The sequence below is a fragment of the Suncus etruscus genome, chromosome 1 (assembly GCF_024139225.1).
Source record: "Suncus etruscus isolate mSunEtr1 chromosome 1, mSunEtr1.pri.cur, whole genome shotgun sequence".
Taxonomy (NCBI): domain Eukaryota; kingdom Metazoa; phylum Chordata; class Mammalia; order Eulipotyphla; family Soricidae; genus Suncus; species Suncus etruscus.
In genome coordinates this window covers 149,536,724-149,554,972 of record NC_064848.1, presented here as the reverse complement: position 1 = coordinate 149,554,972, position 18,249 = coordinate 149,536,724, and the positions used below count along the sequence as shown (strand labels likewise).

Sequence of the window (18,249 nt, the reverse complement as noted above, 5' to 3'; positions counted from 1 at the left end):
GCCTGCTGGGGGCCCTTTCTGAGCACAGAGCTCAGAGTAACCCCTGAGTGCTTCTGGGTGTGGCCCAAAACCCAATCAATTAATCAGTAAAGTTTAAAAAAAATAAAACTAAATTAAAAACATACTCAGCTTTGTCCCCAGTCACCCTCATTAAATCACCTGAGATCACTTTATCTATTTGTCCATTTTCTCCCCCTCAGCCTTCCCTCCTTATTTCCAAGATAAGAGAATTGAGTCTTCCTCATGAGACTGGAAGTTAGTTCCTAAGCTTTGTTCCAGGACTCTGGTTTCTCTCTCTCTTCACAGCTCAGCGAATGAACCTGGGCCTCTGAGTCTCCTCATCTTTTTGTTGCTTTTTTGTTTTGGAGCATCCACCTGGCTCTGCACCTAGGGATAACTCCTGGCAACCGAAGTCACCTGTGTGTAAGGCAAATGCCCTACGCACTGTATTATCGCTCTGGCCCTCAGATTTACCTCCTAATGCTGTGTTTATATTTGTACCCTCTAGAAGGGCACCTAAGAGTGTGTGTTGCAGAGTTTAATAAACTGAAAACCACAGTCTAGGCCCTCTTTCTAGAAGGGCGCCTAAGACTGTGTGTTGGAGAGTTTAATAAACTGAAAACCACAGTCCAGGCCCTCTTTCTTCCTGTGTTCTAAAACAGCCTCAGGAAGTCCACATTTAGTGACCTGATTTCCTTTCTTTCCCCCTCAGTATTTAGTGTCTCTGATCCAGGACAACCTCGGATGGATGTGGGTTTTCTACTTCTTCATTCTCATGGTAAGTGCATGCTTTTTAAAAAAAAACCATTAAAAAAAAAAGAAACTGATCATTTTTCTTCTGAATGTAGCTCCAAGCCTATCCACCAATGGTTTCTTAAATAGACAAGAGCCCTTTGTACAAAGGGCTTGGTCTGAGGGACACCTTGTTTCAGGGAGGACAGGAAGGGCCTTTCCTCATAGTCTTAGCCTTTCACCCCAGTCTCAGAGGTGCCAGGCATTTCTCAGCATCCTCTTCCAGAACATTCTACTTGCCCAGTAGAATGTGTCAATGGCAATGACAGTGTGCACTGAACAACTTGGGCCTGGAAGGGTTCCTCTATGGAGGTCAAGGTATGGAGGCGAGCTTCAGGAAATAGCCACATAGTCTCAGGCCAGCCCCAGGGCTGAACCAGTGGCATCCTAGAACATCTCTATGAATTAGCCTGTGGTATGTTCCTTAACTTACTTGGGGTGTCAAAACTTAGAAGGGGCCTTCTTTGAGTGTTAGTGAAGACTTCATCCCTGGGGGGTGCCCTAGTTCCAGGAGTCCACCTAGTATCTGCCCCTAGCTCCAGGAGTTGAACCTGGGTTAACCAGGAGCTCGGCAAGCGCCCTGCCTGCTGCTGTGTGTTTGGATTTGTTTGGAGACTGGCATAGCATCAAGTGTTCCATGATACTGACTCTTGCAAAATTGTTTTCTAATCCTTACTATGTTTAACACACGACACTCAGGCAGAATCAGTTCTGTTATCCCTACTCCTTTCTTGATTGCTTCATTTCTTTTTTGCAGACGAGCTGCACAATTCTGTTTATCTCGCCATTGATAGTGAGGGAAATTCGTCATCTAATGCAGAGACAGCAAGTGCACACGCTGAGCGAGTGACCATGCCCGCAGGACAGAAGTTGCAGGCGCCAGCAGGCCTGGTGTTTCTAGGAATTTACCTGTCCGGGTTTTCTTAAGACAGTGTCACCAAAGCTCATCATCGGCCTCCCACGGTGCTGAGCAGCTCTCTAGGCAGGGCTATTTTTCTACACTACAGGAATTATCATTTTTGTTTTTTTTTTTTTTTGGGCCATATCCAGCGGTGCTCAGGGCTTACTCCTAGCTCTGTGCTCAGGGATCGCTCAAGTGACCGTAAGTGGTGCTGCGGATTGAACCCTGCCTACACTACAGGAATGAATGAATGGTTTTGATCGCTTTCGTGGGATGTACTGGGCAGCCTGTGTCTCGGTCTGGCCTGGAACATTTTGCCCCTTCACCTTCTGAGTACTTTGTGGCCAGGACATCATCCTGCATCAGTGATTTTCTAGTGACCAGGAGATGCCAGTGAAGCCTCTGCTAACAGGAAGATCAGCTGGTATGGATGAGTGGCTGAGAACATCTTGTATGGGGTCTGGCTGGAGCACTTATGCCGGAAGTGGCAGATGCTTCCCCCCAACCCCAGAAAGACTGAACTCTGGAGGGGCCGGTCCCAGGAGCTACCTGGGGACCTCCAACCCACCATCTAACCTCAAGACTTTCCACTTGAATCAGATATCCCTACAAATGATCATCGACCCATCTCCCGTCACCCTGTCTGAGTGCACAATGTTGACTTCCTTTCCTGGCACAGCGAACACTACCGGTTATGGGGGACATTCCAGGGTGGTGGTCCAGCTGTCCAGTGACTCAGGGGTCCATTGGGAAGCTTTGGTGTTGAATTCTTGTTCCCTGTGGCATCTGGAATCTGGTGTCCCTCAGCACCAGATTGGAGGTAGAGGAAAGGGAGAACCCCCCCCTTGTCGACTTTTAATCTGTGATTATCCCATGTGAGTGGCCAGCAGCATTTCTCCTGGAGTCATAGAGGGTATGTCTTCGAGGCGATGAATTTTCTGCTCACTGTTGGATATTTTAAGGTCATTCTGTACATAGGTCTTAAATTATGTCTGCAAGCTAGGAAGAAAACATGAAATTTCAAAGGCTTCTTCCATATATATGTATATATACATATATATCTGATATATACATACATGTATATATGGTATGTACATGTATATATCATATATATATATGTATCAGGCAAGGGGCCAGCCATTTCCTTCCACCTCTTGTGTTAATGCTCGAAAATGGGGTGTGGTCACAAGCTGTTTGCGTGTTATTTAATCAGGTGCGTTTCTAATCAGTCACACACTCATTAGGGACACAAAAGGGAAATCAGAAACAGGAAGAGAAAATAAACTGACTTTTGTAACAGTCATGTCCACCTGGTATTGACATATTCAAAACTGCGCTCCAAGTTCTAGAACAGGCGTCCTGCCTTCCTGCTTCCTGCTCACATGGCCAGCCGACCTGGCGGTGATTCAGGGTGCTGCCAGACTGCCCGGCATCATCTCCTGTTTCCGTGATGCGTGGGAAAGTTTTGGCAGAATGAGGAATTGGGCCAGGCATCGAAGACTTGCTTCAAGGTAATTCAAGAATCTCACGAACGGGGCCAGAATGATAGCGCAACGGTAGGGCATTTGCCTAGCCCATGGCTGTCTCATGTGGTCCCCAAACCTTGAACGATTTCTAAGCACATAGCCACAAGTAACCCCTGATCATCACCGGGTGTGGCCCAAAAAACACCAAAACAAAACAAAAAGAATATCACAAAGGTGCTAGAGATAAAGTAGCAAGTAGAGCACTTGCCTTGCACCTGTTGGATCCAAGGTTCATTGCGCCAGCATCTCAAATGGTCCCTGAATTCGCCAGGAGTGATTCCTAAGTGCAGAGCCAGGAATAACAACCCCTGAACTCGGCCAGGTCATTTCCCCCACACATAATCAATTTGGTCATATCTTTTTTTTTTTTTTTTTTTTGGACCATACCCAGTGGCGCTCAGGGGTTACTCCTGGTTCTATGCTCAGAAATCGCTCCTGGCAGGCTCGGGACCATATGGGATGCAGGTCCTGGGTAGGCCGCAAACGCCCTACTGGTGGTGCTCAGGGGTTACTCCTGGCTTAGGGCTCAGAAGTTGCTCCTGGCAGGTTCTGGGGATGCCAGGGATCAACAAACCCAGGTTCGTCCCGGGTCATCCACATGCAGGACAAATGCTCTACTTCTGTGCTATCACTCCAGCCCCTGAGATCAAATTCTTATTTCTCTGGACCCCCAAGCTGGACCCAGGATGCTGAACAGGCTCACTCAGACCTGGATGACAGCTCTACATAGGAACGTGATGCTGGGTTTACAGGCTATGTGGGAGAGATTCAAACAAACTGTCCCTTGAATAGGAGGCAGAGGCTCATCTGGGCTCATGAGGTGTGGTTGGGGCAGTCGTGCTGTCCCAGCCTGAGTTTTGAGTAAGGCTGAGGCACATTGATGTGGGCTGTGCAGGAGGGATGCACTGCACACTGCTGTGGTAGTGTGGTTTTGCTGACCTGGTAGACAGGGCCAGATGGGTGCACACAGGGTCCCATGAGAGGTGGACTATTCACATGGGTCCCATACTGCGGGTGGATCCACGGCTTTACAGGCTTGGATGGCAGGATCAGGTGGTTCTGTCCACCAAGGAAGGTTCTGGAAGTGCTTCCTCTGACTTAGCCATCTCTGGTACGCACCAGATACTAGTGGGACTCAGGCCTTTTCCAGTGCTTACTACTACTGCATAGTTTCGTGAGAAGCTCCCCGTTACAGGGATGGAGCTTGCAGGTGCTTTCATCGGGGGCTCCTACTCTGTCCTCTAGAAAACTCTAGTTCTCTTTTCCTGCATGGAAGTCATCGATAGAATCTTTTTTTTTTTTTTTAAGTTTTGGGTAATACCAGTAATGTGCAGGGGTTACTCCTGGCTCTGCACTCAGGAATTACTCCTGGGAGTGCTCAGGGGGATCATATGACATGCTGGGGATCAAATTCAGATCAACTGTGTGCAAAGCAAATTCTCTACACACTGTAGCTTCAACCCATTCATCCCAAATAGTACCTGATTGCTGTGCTCTCTACACAACCGAGCCCTATGAGTTACTGGGCTATGTTTGCTTCCTGCCAACTTCCTCTGTGAGCCCAATATGATAAGGGTCCATGATGGCCCAGGAAAGTCTTGCTTTATCCTCTTTTCTCCTAGGATCACATCCCCTCTCTAGCATTTGGTCCCCAAAGGCAGTTTTCTTTTTATTTTTGGTAGCAGGGACTGGGGGTTTGGGAGACCACATCTGGCTACGCTTAGGGCTTTACCTGACTCTATGACCTGGGATCAAACCCTGCTCAGCTGCATGCCAGGAAGACCTCCACTATTCTATCTTTCCAGTCCTCTTTGACAGTAGAATATTCCCTGATTGACTCAGCTTCTTCATCCATTTGCCTGTTGATGTGCATTTAGGTTGATTTCCTATCTTTTTTTTTTTTTTTTTTTTTTTTTTTGGTTTTTGGGTCAGTGCATTTAGGTTGATTTCCTATCTTTTTTTTTTTTTTTTTGGTTTTTGTGTCACACCCAACCATGCCCAGGAGCCAGGCTCTGGGCTCAGAAATCGTTCCTGGTAAGCTCAGGGAACCATATGGGATGCCGGGATTCGAACCACCGTCTCCTGGGTTGGTAGCGTGCAAACCTTACTGCTGTGATTTCTCTCCAGCCCCTGATTTCCTATCTTGACTTTTGTGAAAATGCTGTGCGAACTAGGAACAGGGGCTCAAATAGTTTTCGAGATTTGTGTGTTGTGTCTTCTGAGAGCATTGCCTAGAATGGAATGTACACTGTTGGCTTGGCTTTGTCATTCACCACCCGTGAGTGGTGATTTTTATTCCTATTCAGATTAACTTGCCACCACTAAGCTATGGCTTCTTTTTCTCTGTGGCCTCTTCCACTCATGCTTCTGCTCGTGTGCAAGCCATTCTCCCAGGTAAGGCAACTGAGTGGCCATTTTCACATGCACATCTCTGCTCAGAGCCACTGTGTTCTTTGGGGTTTTTTTTTTTTGGGGGGGGGGCCACCACATCCTGCAATGCTCAGGGGTTACTCCTGGCTCTGTGCTCAGGAATCATTCATTCCTAGCATGTTTTGTAGACTGTATTGAATGCCAGGATTTGAACCCAGGTCAACCTCGTGCAAGACAAGCATTTTACCTACTGGATTATCGCTCTAGCCCAGCTGTTGTGTTCTTGTGCCTGTGGGATGACTCTGCTCTGCAAAAATGAATGTCTTGTTTTGCAAATGTCATGGGTTGGCTTTTTCCTCTCTGCCCTTGGATAAGGAGAGCAGAAATCATGTGAACAAATTATCACAGGTGCTGATCAAAAGGCTACCCTGTTTGAGTATTGTGGATTTTAATGGGATAATTGTATTTAGGTAAAACCTTTCATCTAAGGACTTCAAAAGCCTTTCTTGGCCTGTTTACTAGTTTCTGTAAGGCCCCAGAGGGACCAGCGAACTACAGCCCCAATCATGGGTGTGATTAGGTTTGCTTATTTATTTTTTAAAACTTTATTTATTGATTGATTGATTGATTGATTTTTGGGCCACACCGGCGATGCTCAGGAGTTACTCCTGGCTCTGCACTCAGAAATCGTCCCTAGCAGGCTGGTGGACCATATGGGATGCTGGAAATCAAACCGGGTCCCAGGTCAGCCGCATGCAAGGCAAACGCCCTACTGTTGTGCTATCTTTCCGGCCCCTACTTATTTAAAAAAATTCTTTTGAGTTTGTAGTCTGGGTTTTTTTTTTGTTTGTTTGTTTGTTTTGTTTTTGGGCCACACCTGGTGACGCTCAGGGGTTACTCCTGGCTTTGTACTCTGAAATCGCTCCTGGCTTGGGGGACCATATGGGACGTCATGGGATCGAACCGTCGTCCATCCTAGGCTTCCACTTGCAAGGCAGACACCTTACCTCTAGCGCCACAGCTCCGGCCCCTGTAGTCTGGTTTTATTACTACTGTATATTCCAGTGTATAAGATGACCGGGCATATAAAACGACCCCCTAATTTTAGACTTCCTCTCGACTCTGGCCAATCTGAGCAGGCTTTTTACAGTGTAGATTCAGGTCCAGAACATTGTCTAATTTTTTTTTTTTTTTTTTTTTTTTTTTTGTGGTTTTTGGGTCACACCCGGCAGTGCTCAGGGGTTACTCCTGGCTCCATGCTCAGAAATTGCTCCTGGCAGGCACGGGGGACCATATGGGACGCTGGGATTCGAACCGATGACCTCTTGCATGAAAGGCAAACGCCTTACCTCCATGCTATCTCTCCAGCCCCGAACATTGTCTAATTTGCATGCATAGAAAGCCTGCTTGGATTGGCTGAGTTAGAGGCAGTCCAAGCAGCCTTGCAGTGATTGGTGCAGGATCGAGTTGGAAAATTCGTTTCATGGCAATATCCAGACGATTTTCGTTTAGCGGCATATTGAAACTTTTTTTGGGATATATTCGGTGTATAAGACGACCCCAATTTTCGGTTGACATTTTTTCGTTTCAGAAGTTGTCTTATATGCCAGAAAATATGGTATTACTATTTTTTTTTTTTGTTTTTGTCACACCTGGCAGCGTGCAGGGTCTACTCCTGGATCCAGGCTCAGAAGTCGCTCCTGGCAGGCTCAGGGGACCATATGGGATTCGAACCACCATCCTTCAGCATGAAAGGCAAACGCCCTATCGCTGTCCTATCTCTCCAGCCCCATGTAGTCTGGTTTTAGTGAATACATTTTAGTTGTACATTTTTTACTTTCCTTTTATTTTGGGGCCACACCTGGCAGTGTTCAGGGCTTGCTCCTGGCTCTGCACTCAGGGATCATTCCTGGTGGTACTCTGATGTCCATATGCAATCAGTGCCTGGGACTGAACCAGGGTCTGCTACCTGCAAGGCAAGCTTATCAACCTTTATATTATCTTTTCTTTCTTTTTTTTTTTTTTTGAGTATATTATCTTTTCTTAGTAACATTTAGGGTTTTGTTATTGTCTCTGTGGCGCAGGGGTCTCACTCAATTTACCTGGGGGCCGCAGGAGGCAAAGTCGGGTGATCCATGAGTGCAAAGTCAGTAGTAAGCCTTGAACATTGGGGAGTGTGACCCAAACAACTAAAACAAAACAAAACAAAAAGAGATTCCTCTAGGGCAGGGCCACAAAATGCCGGGAGTTTGAGACCCCTGCTTTAGAGCTATTTAGCCAGGTGCCTATCATACTATGGAACCTTAGAAGTATTTATTTTTTGTTTGTTTGTTTGGGGCCACAACTGACAGTGCTTAGGGATTACTCCTGGTTCTGTGCTCAGAAAGTGTTCCTGGCAGACTTGGGGGACCTTATGGGATGCTGGGGATCAAATCCAGGCCTGACCTGGGCTGGCTACATATAAGAAAACACTCCACTGCTGTTCTATCACTCCGGTCCAGAAATAATTTTGTATTTTTGCTCATACCTGACAGCGCTCAGAGCTTTCTCCTAGTTCTACGTATACTCAGGAATTATTCCTGGAGGTGCATCAGAGACCTTATAGGATGTTGGGGATCGAAGCCTGGTTGTCAACCATGTGCAAGGCACTGTACTTTTGCTCCAGTTCCTAGAAAATAATCTTGATTTTTTTTGTTTTGTTTTGTTTTGCTTTGGTTTTGGATCACACCCGGTGGTACTCAGGGGTTACTCCGGGCTCTGTGCTCAGAAATTTTTCCTGGCAGGCTCGGGGGCCATATGGGATGCTGGGATTTGAACCACCATCGGTTTTGGATCAGTTGTGTGCAAGGCTAATGCCCTACTGATGTGCTATCTCTTCGGCTCCAATCTTGATTTTTTTTTTAATTTTTCCCTACCCTTTGTTGTTGTTATGCCATCTGAGCCACACATTTGGCTGTGGTATGTCTCACCATGCTGGGTCCTGGAAGATGCCACTAAACAGTGCCAGTATGACAGTCACACTTAACAGGTAGGTGGTGCAAGGAACAGAACTCATAGCAGCTGCCTACCAGGGATCTGTGTCCAGGCCCAGGAACATTTACCTTTCTTGGCAAAAGGATTCACAGAGGTGCTGGAGTCTCTCTCATGCCCTGGCCTCAACCTGGCAGCTACGGTTGGACTTCCTGTATCTGTTGTCTTTTTGTGCCTCAAAACTATAGACTGGGGTGATATGATAATATAGTGAAGAAGGCATTTCCCTTGCATGCAGTTGACCCGCATTCTATCCCTGGCACCCCTCGTCACGTCCTCGTCACTGCCAGGAGTGATCCCTGAGCACAGAGCTAGGAGTAAATCCTGAGTACTGCCAGATGTGCCTCCCCCCCAGACAAACAAACTGGATTGGGCTGGAGAATTAGGACAGCCTTAGGGCCTTGTCTGGCACATAGCAGACATGGTTTTGTTACTGTGTTCTGCTTATGGCCCAGATGATTACAAAATCCTCCTTTTCCTGTTAATCGAGGGCTGCAGTATGCTGCCAGTTTGAGATTTCTGAGCAGCTCACACCGTTGTGACTGGGAGGTCAGAAGTCTTCCTGGCTGGCTGGAGACCTGCATTCAGGTGTCCCGAGGCTATCAGTGCTGGGGACCCGTGCCATGGCCATAGCAGAAGCAAGAACTTGAATACACACGCTTCTTGAGCACTTTCTGTGGGAACAAAGAGCTTGATGATTCACTTGGGTAATTGCGCAAGGGAGGTCCTCCCCAGGGCTTTGCAAGGAGAGGCCTGGCCTCCAACCCTGGCAGTGATTTTCAGGAACTGGGAAGAAAGCAGTAAGAGAAGGAGTGAGACCATTTCTGTCTGGCACTTAAAAATAAATAACACACACACACACACAAACACACACACTCTCCACCCAAATACTCCATTGATGCCACACTTGTGTGCTGGCAGCAGGGGGCGGAAGGAGAGAGGTTCTGTGATGCATGCCAGAGTGCCAGCGCCAGCATCTGGGGCCTTGGCAGCTTTCAAAATAGCCCACACAGTTCTGGGTGAATCACAGTGGAGCCTGCCCTCCTCGATCCAGGCTGAGGACAGCATGAGTCAGGCGAGACTTCTACCCCCTCACTTCAGTGCTCACCCTCATTAGGCAGACCCGGATGCAGGAGGCAGAGCCAGCCATGCAGGGCACCTAATCCCAGCTGCACTGAACCCTCAGGAAATTTAGGAGAGAAGGGAAACCCTGAGGACTGAAAAATAGCAGTCATGTTAAGGACCTACAGAAGTCTAAATTGCTCTGTAGTTCTGTGGTACTGAGCATTATTCCTAAGGGGGAGCCCACACACCATATTCTGGCATCTGTTTTTGAAGGGAGCTCCTAGGTGGTTAGGAGGCTCAGGGAACCCCCACTGATGGGCAGTTCTCATATAGTGAGGCTACTGGTTTAGTTCAGGGGCCCGAGGATGTGGTGCTGGGGATACCCAGGGTACCCCAGCTGTGCTTGGGACCTTCAGGTTTGCATCAGTGATGCATGAGACACCATGTGGGTACAGAAATGGAACATGGGTGGGTGCCTGCAGGGATGTGTCCTCATCTTTATTCTATCTCTGTCCATCTTTTTATTTTTTAACCTTTTTATTTTTTTAATACAAAGCTATTCATGATTGACTTTCAGTCATGCAGTACTCCAGTACCTTTCTTTCACCAGTGCACATTTGCCACCACCAATGTCCCCAGTTTCCCTCCTGCCCTCCTCTTTGCCAGCCTTGAAGGCAGGTACTTTCCTTCTCTCTCTCTCTCTCTCTCTCTCTCTCTCTCTCTCTCTCTCTCTCTCTCTCTCTCTCTCTCTCTCTCTCTCTCTCTCTCTCTCTCTCTCTGTCTCTCTCTGTCTCTCTCTCTCTCCCTCTCTCTCTCTCTCTCCCTCTCTCTCTCTCTCTCTCTCTCTCTCCCTCTCTCTCTCCCTCTCTCTCTCTCTCTTCCCTTTAGGCAATGTGCTTTGCAATAAATAGTGTTACTGAAGGTGTATTGTCACTACCCGCAAAGGTATGTCTCCATTTATTAAGGAAGCACGCACCAGACATGGCTTTTGGCTTTCCTGGTGCAGTGCCTAATTTTCCTCTCAAAAATTATCTACCAGAAGGTCCGTTAGAGAAATCAAATCATTGACCCTTTGCGTGGATTACTGGCTATAATTCTGACACGGCTGTGACATTACATTTTCTCTTTTCCTTTTATTTGATTTTTGTCTTCTTTTCTACTACAGAAATTCGGCCTTAGCCTTTCTACACTCACAAAGGAATTTCGGTACCAAAGAAAGCCCCCCAAAAGCTCCCTGCTGGCTAGTTTATTTGTGACTTTTTTGTTTTGTTTTGTTTTGGGGCCACACCCGGTGGTGCTCAGGGGTCACTCCTGGCTGTCTACTCAGAAATAGCTCCTGGCAGGCACGGGGGACCATATGGGATACCGGGATTTGAAACAACCACCTTTGGTCCTGGATCGGCTGCTTGCAAGGCAAATGCCGCTGTGCTATCTTTCCGGGCCCTATTTGTGACTCTTACTTCAAGTATAACCTGGCACCAACAGCTTGTTTTTCTGAGTCTAGCTCTATGGTAGTAAACAATTATTTCCGTCCCCCCAAAAATCCATTTTCCAGCCACTGCAAATACATTTCTTCCAAAAAATTTGTCTCTCGTCTCACGGACATGGGTCCCCATACAATGCATTTTGTGTGGTCTCATTTATTTTATATTTCATATCCGTCTGCCTCATGTACCCGCTCTCTCCCAGTGAGGTTTTTTGACCCCACTAAGGTTTTGCTTAGGGACGCAAGTTGTCCGCAGCAGTGTATCATGCATATTGCTTTACTTCCTTTCAGCACCCGGTTTTTGTCCAGAATGATAATTTCCAACTATCATTGTCATTGTGGTTCCTTCTCTGCCCTAACTGCATTTTGTGGCAAGGTTCTTATCAAGGACTGGCCCTCCCGACCCTCATCTCTATTGTCCTTGGGCATTATTACCATACTATCTTTTTTAATATCCCACAAATGAATTCAGTCTGTCTTTAGCCTCACCCCACCACCCTTTGTTACTCTGTCTTTGTTCCTTTCTCCTTACCCTTCTTTGCCCTGCATTCAGGGCATTGACCAAATCAGGCAGGCTGGGGGGGATCCCACATCACAAGGCTGACCTGGAGAGGTGGTCCTGTGTTCCCCTCCCCAAGTCACACTAAAGGTCCTCCATGAATCTGCAGTTAACAGTTTAGTTTGACCCTCTTGAATGCCCAGTAGGCTGAGAAAGGGGTCCTGCTTCATCTGGCCATCTGCTTTCCGCACAGTAAGGCTTGGAATTCACCTGTTGGTGCTGGGGAGGTTGTTGGAGGGTTCAACCCAGACCCCCTGCACACAAAGCAGTCTGTGATTAATCTGGGGAGCACCTGCCCACCCCACACCCTACTTTCTGTAGTAAAGACCTTGCTGCTGGGAATTCACTGATACTCAGGTGAGAGGGCCTATCCTGCCCTCCAGAATGGCACCAGGGTGGTAGTGGCTCTCCTTGGGGGTTGTGGGGGGAGGGTAAGGATTTCCTGCTTCTGATGCCCACCCTGAGACCAAGAGAAAGTGGTGTTGTTGATAAGACCCTCCCCTCCTTTCTGTTTACATCAGAGGAAGCCTTGCAGCTGTGTGGCCAAGCCCTGCAGGAGGCCAGAGAATAGACAGGCTGAAGGTACATGAGACTTTAGAGCCCAGGGGCCCCAAGGCTTGTGTTACCATGGTAGGGCCTTGAGGCACGGGGCTGTGAGTTGGATTTCTGGTGTTGCCTTCATGCTGAGCTGCTTCCCAGTTGAGCTGCCATTTATTTCTGTTCTGAGCTCTAGCACAGCAAGTGACCAGTTGCTGGTGCCCCAAAATGGGCATTTGAATCCTGTGCACCCCACTGCCTGGTGTGATCCTCTCAGAACCCCTAAGCAATATTTTTAATTGTACTTTTACTAGTCATTAGAACCCCATACAACACTCTAGAATGTATCCTTTGGGGATGACTAACAGTAACTTAATATGATTTTTATCATTTTGGATATCTTTTTGTTGTTTTTGGGCCGCACCCAGCGGCACTCAGGGGTTACTCCTGAAATAGCCCCTGGCAGGCTCTGAGGACCATATGGGATGCTGGGAATTGAACCAGAGTCCATCCTGGTTTGGCCATGTGCAAGGCAGACACCCTGCTGAGGTGCTATCACTCTTTAAAAATGACATTAAAAGGGGCCAGAACAGTGGCGCAAGCGGTAAGGTGTCTGCCCTGTGCATGCCAGCTTAGGACAGACCACGGTTCTATCCCCAGGTGTCCCATATGGTCCCCCAAGCCAGGAGCGATTTCTGAGCGCATAGCCAAGAGTAACCCCTGAGTGTCACCTGGTGTGGCCCAAAAACAAAATAAAATGACAATAAAATATTTGCTCCTGGGCTCATGTGTTGGAGAATCTGGTCTGCAGTAGAGGCTAGACTCTCTCCTGATGGCACTGGCTTGTTTTTTTTTTTTTGGGGGGGGGGGTTGGTTTTGGTTTTTGGATTATACCCGGCAGCGCTCAGGGGTTACTCTTGGCTCTTTGCTCAGAAGTCAGTCCTAGCAGACTCGGGACCATATGGGATGCCAGAATTCGAACCAGCGTCTGTCCTTTGTTGGACTATGTGCAAAGCAAACGCATTACCACTGTGCTATCACCCTGGCCCCCAGCACTGGCTTGTTTCACCTAGACTTTCTTTTATTTGTATTGGGGGTGTGTATGTGTGCCACATTTGGTGGTGCTCAGGGCTTACTCCTGGTAGTGCTCAGGAACCCATTTGGGGTGCTGGATATCGAACCTGGGTCAGCTGCAAGGCAGATGTTCAACCTGCTATACTGTCACTCCAGCTCTTCACCCCTCTTGTTTTTGGTGGGGGCCAAAACCAGTGATGCTCAGGGGTTACTCCTAGCTCTGCACTCAGGGGTCACTCCTGGCAGTCCTCAGAAGACAATATAGGACACCAAGGATTGGATTTGAGTCAGCCACATGCAAGGCTCTACCTGCTGCACTATTCTTCTGGCCCCCTTGGGCCCTTTCTTAATCTTTGTCTGAATCCCCTTCCTTAGATCTTGCCTGCTCCCCACTTCAGCCTCCTTTCTCTCTTGCTTGTCCTCATCCATGTGATCACAGGCAAACATCACTTTTCGCCATTATAGGCAACTTCAGAGCAATTTCCAGTGGTCTCCAGATGATGAATCAAACAGTCTTACTGAGGCTATTCATGACCCAAGTGTCTTTAATGGCATCCGGTGACATTTTCACTGCAACAAATTCACCAAGGGATCCGAGCATGCCCCTACCTCTTGGTGTCAGCATCAGTTCACATGGTCCCTCATCCCACTGTGATGGTTAGAGCAGAGGCTCTGCCTGCCTGGAGCTGATTTCCTGGGACCCAAGGGAACAGTCTGGTCTTTAGTCTTTGTGACTTTTGGGGGAGGTTTTGGGCCATACTGGCAGTGCTTAGTGGTTACTCCTAGCTCTGCACTTGGTTCACTCCTAGATGGTTTAGGGGAATGCCATAGGATGATGAAGAGTGAACCCAGGTCAGATGCATGCAAGGCAAAACTCTGAGCTCTGGACTTGATATTGACTTTTTTAATTGAATAACTGAGGTTTGGGGACAGATGAATTTGTGGAGTTATGATGGAGTCCATGTGGACTGTTCTAAGCAAAGTCTAAAAGGAAAGAAATGAATTGCAGATTAGAGGCCCTTGGGAATGGGCTAACCGTTTCCTCATTTTAAAATATGTCTTCATTAAGGTTTTCTTTTTTTAGCACTTCAGGCTGATGAAAATTGTCTGAAAGGTGATTTATGGAAAACTGGGTTATGAGATCATACAGAGAACAAGTTAATAAGAAATAGAAATAGGGGCCAGAGAAATAGTACAGAGGCCAAGATACCTGCCTTGCACACAGTCAGTCCAAGATTGATCATCAGCTGACATATGGCCCCCTAGCACTACCAAGAGTGACCCCTGAGCACAGAGTCCTGAGCCTATTCAGTATGACCCAATCCCCCCCACCTCCCCAAAATAGAAACAAAAAGTAAGGTCTGCATCTACATGTAAAAGAATAAATTTGAATCACTACTTCATCCTCAGCTGGGGTGAGAAACTCAATGCCTCTTCCAGAAGGAAACAGTCCACCCAAGAAAGGGCATTAGTCAGAAACAAAGGAAAATAAGTTTTTGTCAGGGATCGGAGAGATAGCACATGGCAGACCCAGGATGAACCCGGGTTCTATCCCCGGCATCCCATATGGTCCCCCAAGCCTGCCAGGAGCGATTTCTGAGTGCAGAGCCAGGAGTAACCCCTGAGCACCACCAGTGTGGCCCAAACCTCCCCTAAAAAAAAAGAGTTTTGTCAATGCTATTTTCCCAGTGTCTAAAGCAGAGTGTGTACAAGGGGCCATGTGTGGCCCAGACAAGCACCACCCGATTCCCTTTTCAAATGAGTACAAACTTTCTCGGGACGGCTTTCCACTGGCCACCTTGACCAGTAAGTGGCTCATCTCCGTATTTCAGGTCTTTCAGCCCATTTCACTGAAGTGTGCTCGGTTCATTCTCTACCGGGCACTACTGGAGAGCAACTTTAGCCAAGGACAGTTGTCACACTTGGAGACAGATACAGAAAGCACTTTGTGAGCTCATCCTGAGTTCTGAAGGCTGGTATTATTTCACGCTTATGTTGAGGCGTCCAGAGACTCTGGTTCTGTTTGCATCTATTTATTGGGTACACCCATCTAGAATTAGGCCTCAGGTTTCAAAGCCAGGACACTGGAGAGACATGGACACACACACACACACACACACACACACACACACACACACACGAAACAGGAATCTCCATGGAAAGTCTGGAAATGCAAGAACACATTTTTCTGAAACCCCCCCAATTTTTTTTTTTTTTTTTTTTTTTTTTGGTTTTTGGGTCACACCTGGCGGTGCTCCGGGGTTACTCCTGGCTGTCTGCTCAGAAATAGCTCCTGGCAGGCACGAGGGACCATATGGGACACCGGAATTCGAACCAACCACCTTAGGTCCTGGATTGGCTGCTTGCAAGGCAAACACCGCTGTGCTATCTCTCTGGGCCCTGAAACCCAAAAATTTATTAAGAAGGAATAGACCACACCCAGAGGTGGAATTAGGTGGTCTAAACAATCCAAGGTACTACATTTAAAGATGTTTCCAACCATGGCTGGAGTGGTGGCGCAGGGCGTAAGGCATCTGCCTTGCCTGCGCTAGCCTAGGATGGACCGCAGTTCGATTCCCATGGTGTCCCATATGGTCCCCCAAGCCAGGGGCGATTTCTGAGCACAAAACCAGAAGTAACCCCTGAGTGTCACCGGGTGTGGCTCAAAAACAAACAAACAAACTAACAAAAAAGATGTTTCCAACCAGTGAGTAACAAGGCCTATTATACTGAGTGGGATGGGGTCCAATTAATTCCACAGCCCCAGACCTGCCCACCAGTTCTGAAGTTGACAACAGATGCAACACTTGGAAAACCAGGCACCTTTGTGCCTATAGGGGACCCAGACCAAGGGCATCTGGGTCTGAAGATTTTGATCCAAGAGGGGTTGTTTGAAAGGAAATGACCTGCCATGTTTTCTCACCAGGACTGATGAAGAGGACCGTGATTCTACAAGGGTCATTTCTATTAGAGCAGAAATTCCTAGAAGGAGGCCAGAGAGATAGTATAGCGGTAGGGTGTTTGCCTTACACATAGTTGATTCAGGACAGATGGTGGTTCGAATCCCAGCATCCCATATGGTCCCCTGAGCCTGCCAGGTGCGATCTCTGAATACAGAGCCAGGAGTAACCCCTGAGTGCTGCCGAGTGTGACCCAAAAAACAAAAAATAAATAAAAAATAAAAATAAAAGAAGGAAGGAAGGAAGGAAGGAAGGAAGGAAGGAAGGAAGGAAGGAAGGAAGGAAGGAAGGAAGGAAGGAAGGAAGGAAGGAAGGAAGGAAGGAAGGAAGGAAGGAAGGAAGGAAAAATCATTTCTAGAAGGGTGAAAGCAAGACCAGAGAGATAATATGGTGGGTAGGATGCTTGCCTTGCACACGCTGACTTGGTTCAATCCTCAGCACCCCATGTGGTCCCTTAAGCACCACCAAGAGTTATCCATGAGCACAGAGCCAAGGGTAAGCCCTGAACAGCACTGGGTGCAAACCCAAAACTAAAATAATAATAAAAATAGTAATAATATTGTTTTGATAAGACACAGTAAGATGCCAACTATATCATTTTGGAAACATCCTTTGAGATTTTGCACCTTTTAGTTTGATGGTGTTTGGATACCCTTTTCTTTGCTGTTAGTATTTTGGGATTTGAAAATAAAAGCTTCCTTACATTTTTAATGGAAAAATAAAGAGACAATGCTAAAAAATCCTATTTTCTTCCTTTTATAAAGGTTAAACTGGTCTGTGACACTAAAATGAGTGGGAACCATGGGTATAGCTCCAGGTTTTATCAGAGAAAAGTAATAGGACAGGTGAGGGAGTTGGAGGGGAAGAATTCCTAGAGAAAGTGAAAGGTGGCTAAAATAATCTGAACTGTTCACACCCTCAGATGCATTTCAGATAGTCATCTTTCCTGTGGCCTTAAAGGAACAGGAAAATGAGGAAACTGAAGAGTACACTGAGCCTGCCAAGAGTAATTTCTGGAATTTGTAGATACAAGGATTTTTTGTTTGTTTGTTTGTTTGTTTGTTTCGGGGCCACTCAGAGGTTTCAGAGCCCCTCAGAGGTTACTCCTGGCTCCGCACAGAAATCACTCCTGGCAGGCTCGGAGTAGCATACAGGATGCCTGGGATTGAACCTAAGTCTGCCACATGGAAGGCAAATGCCCTACCCTTTGTGCTATTGCTCTGCCCCTTATAGATACAGGAAAGTTGTGAATCCTAATTACATCAAGGAATAGTTCACACTAATAAAACTCTATTAGTTGCAAGCATTTCTTCTCAGTTTATTAGAACAGATTGATCACATGGATTATCTTTCTTTTCCTTTCCCTTTCTTCCTTTTCATCACCTTTCACTCTAAATGAGCTGTGCTAAATTAACTATATTGGGGGTGGGGCACACCTGGCAGCACTCAGGGGTTACTCCTAGCTCTGTGCTCAGAAATTGCTCCTGGCTGGCTCGAGGGACCAAATGGGATGTCGGGAATCAAACTCAGGTTCATCCTGGGTCAGCTGCATGCAAGGCAGATGCCCTACTGCTGTGCTATTACTCTGGCCTCAGCTACAGAGCATTGAACATCATCCAAAGCTGGGGGAAAAGATAATGTAAGTTGTATTCTCTCAATTTTTGTTTTCGTTTTCTGAGCCATGTTCAGTGGTGCTCAGGGGTTACACTCAGGAATTAACCCTGGCAGGCTCAGGAAATCATATGGGATGCTGAGGATTGAATCGGGGTCAGCCACGTGCAAGGCAAGTGTCTTACTTGTTGTACTATCACTTCAACCACTGTATTCTCATATGTTTGGTTGTATAAAGGAGCTTTGGGTTCCTGTTGCCCCATTCCACAGAAGCCACCTCTTCTTGCACAGTGCCAGCCGCATCCCTGAGTCACAATGATAGAAGCTGGAGTGAACAG

General features: G+C 47.1%; 1 protein-coding gene across 1 annotated transcript in view; it reads left to right on the top strand.

Moving 5' to 3' along the window:
* SLC37A3 (solute carrier family 37 member 3) overlaps positions 1-2,844 on the top strand; it is a 38,405-nt gene extending 35,561 nt beyond the window's left edge. The window contains exons 14-15 of the mRNA XM_049774876.1: positions 713-778; positions 1,550-2,844. Of these exons, the coding sequence (XP_049630833.1) occupies positions 713-778; positions 1,550-1,642 (159 nt within the window). The 3' untranslated portion in view covers positions 1,643-2,844. The remainder of the gene's footprint in view (positions 1-712; positions 779-1,549) is intronic.
* Positions 2,845-18,249: the final 15,405 nt, after the last annotated feature.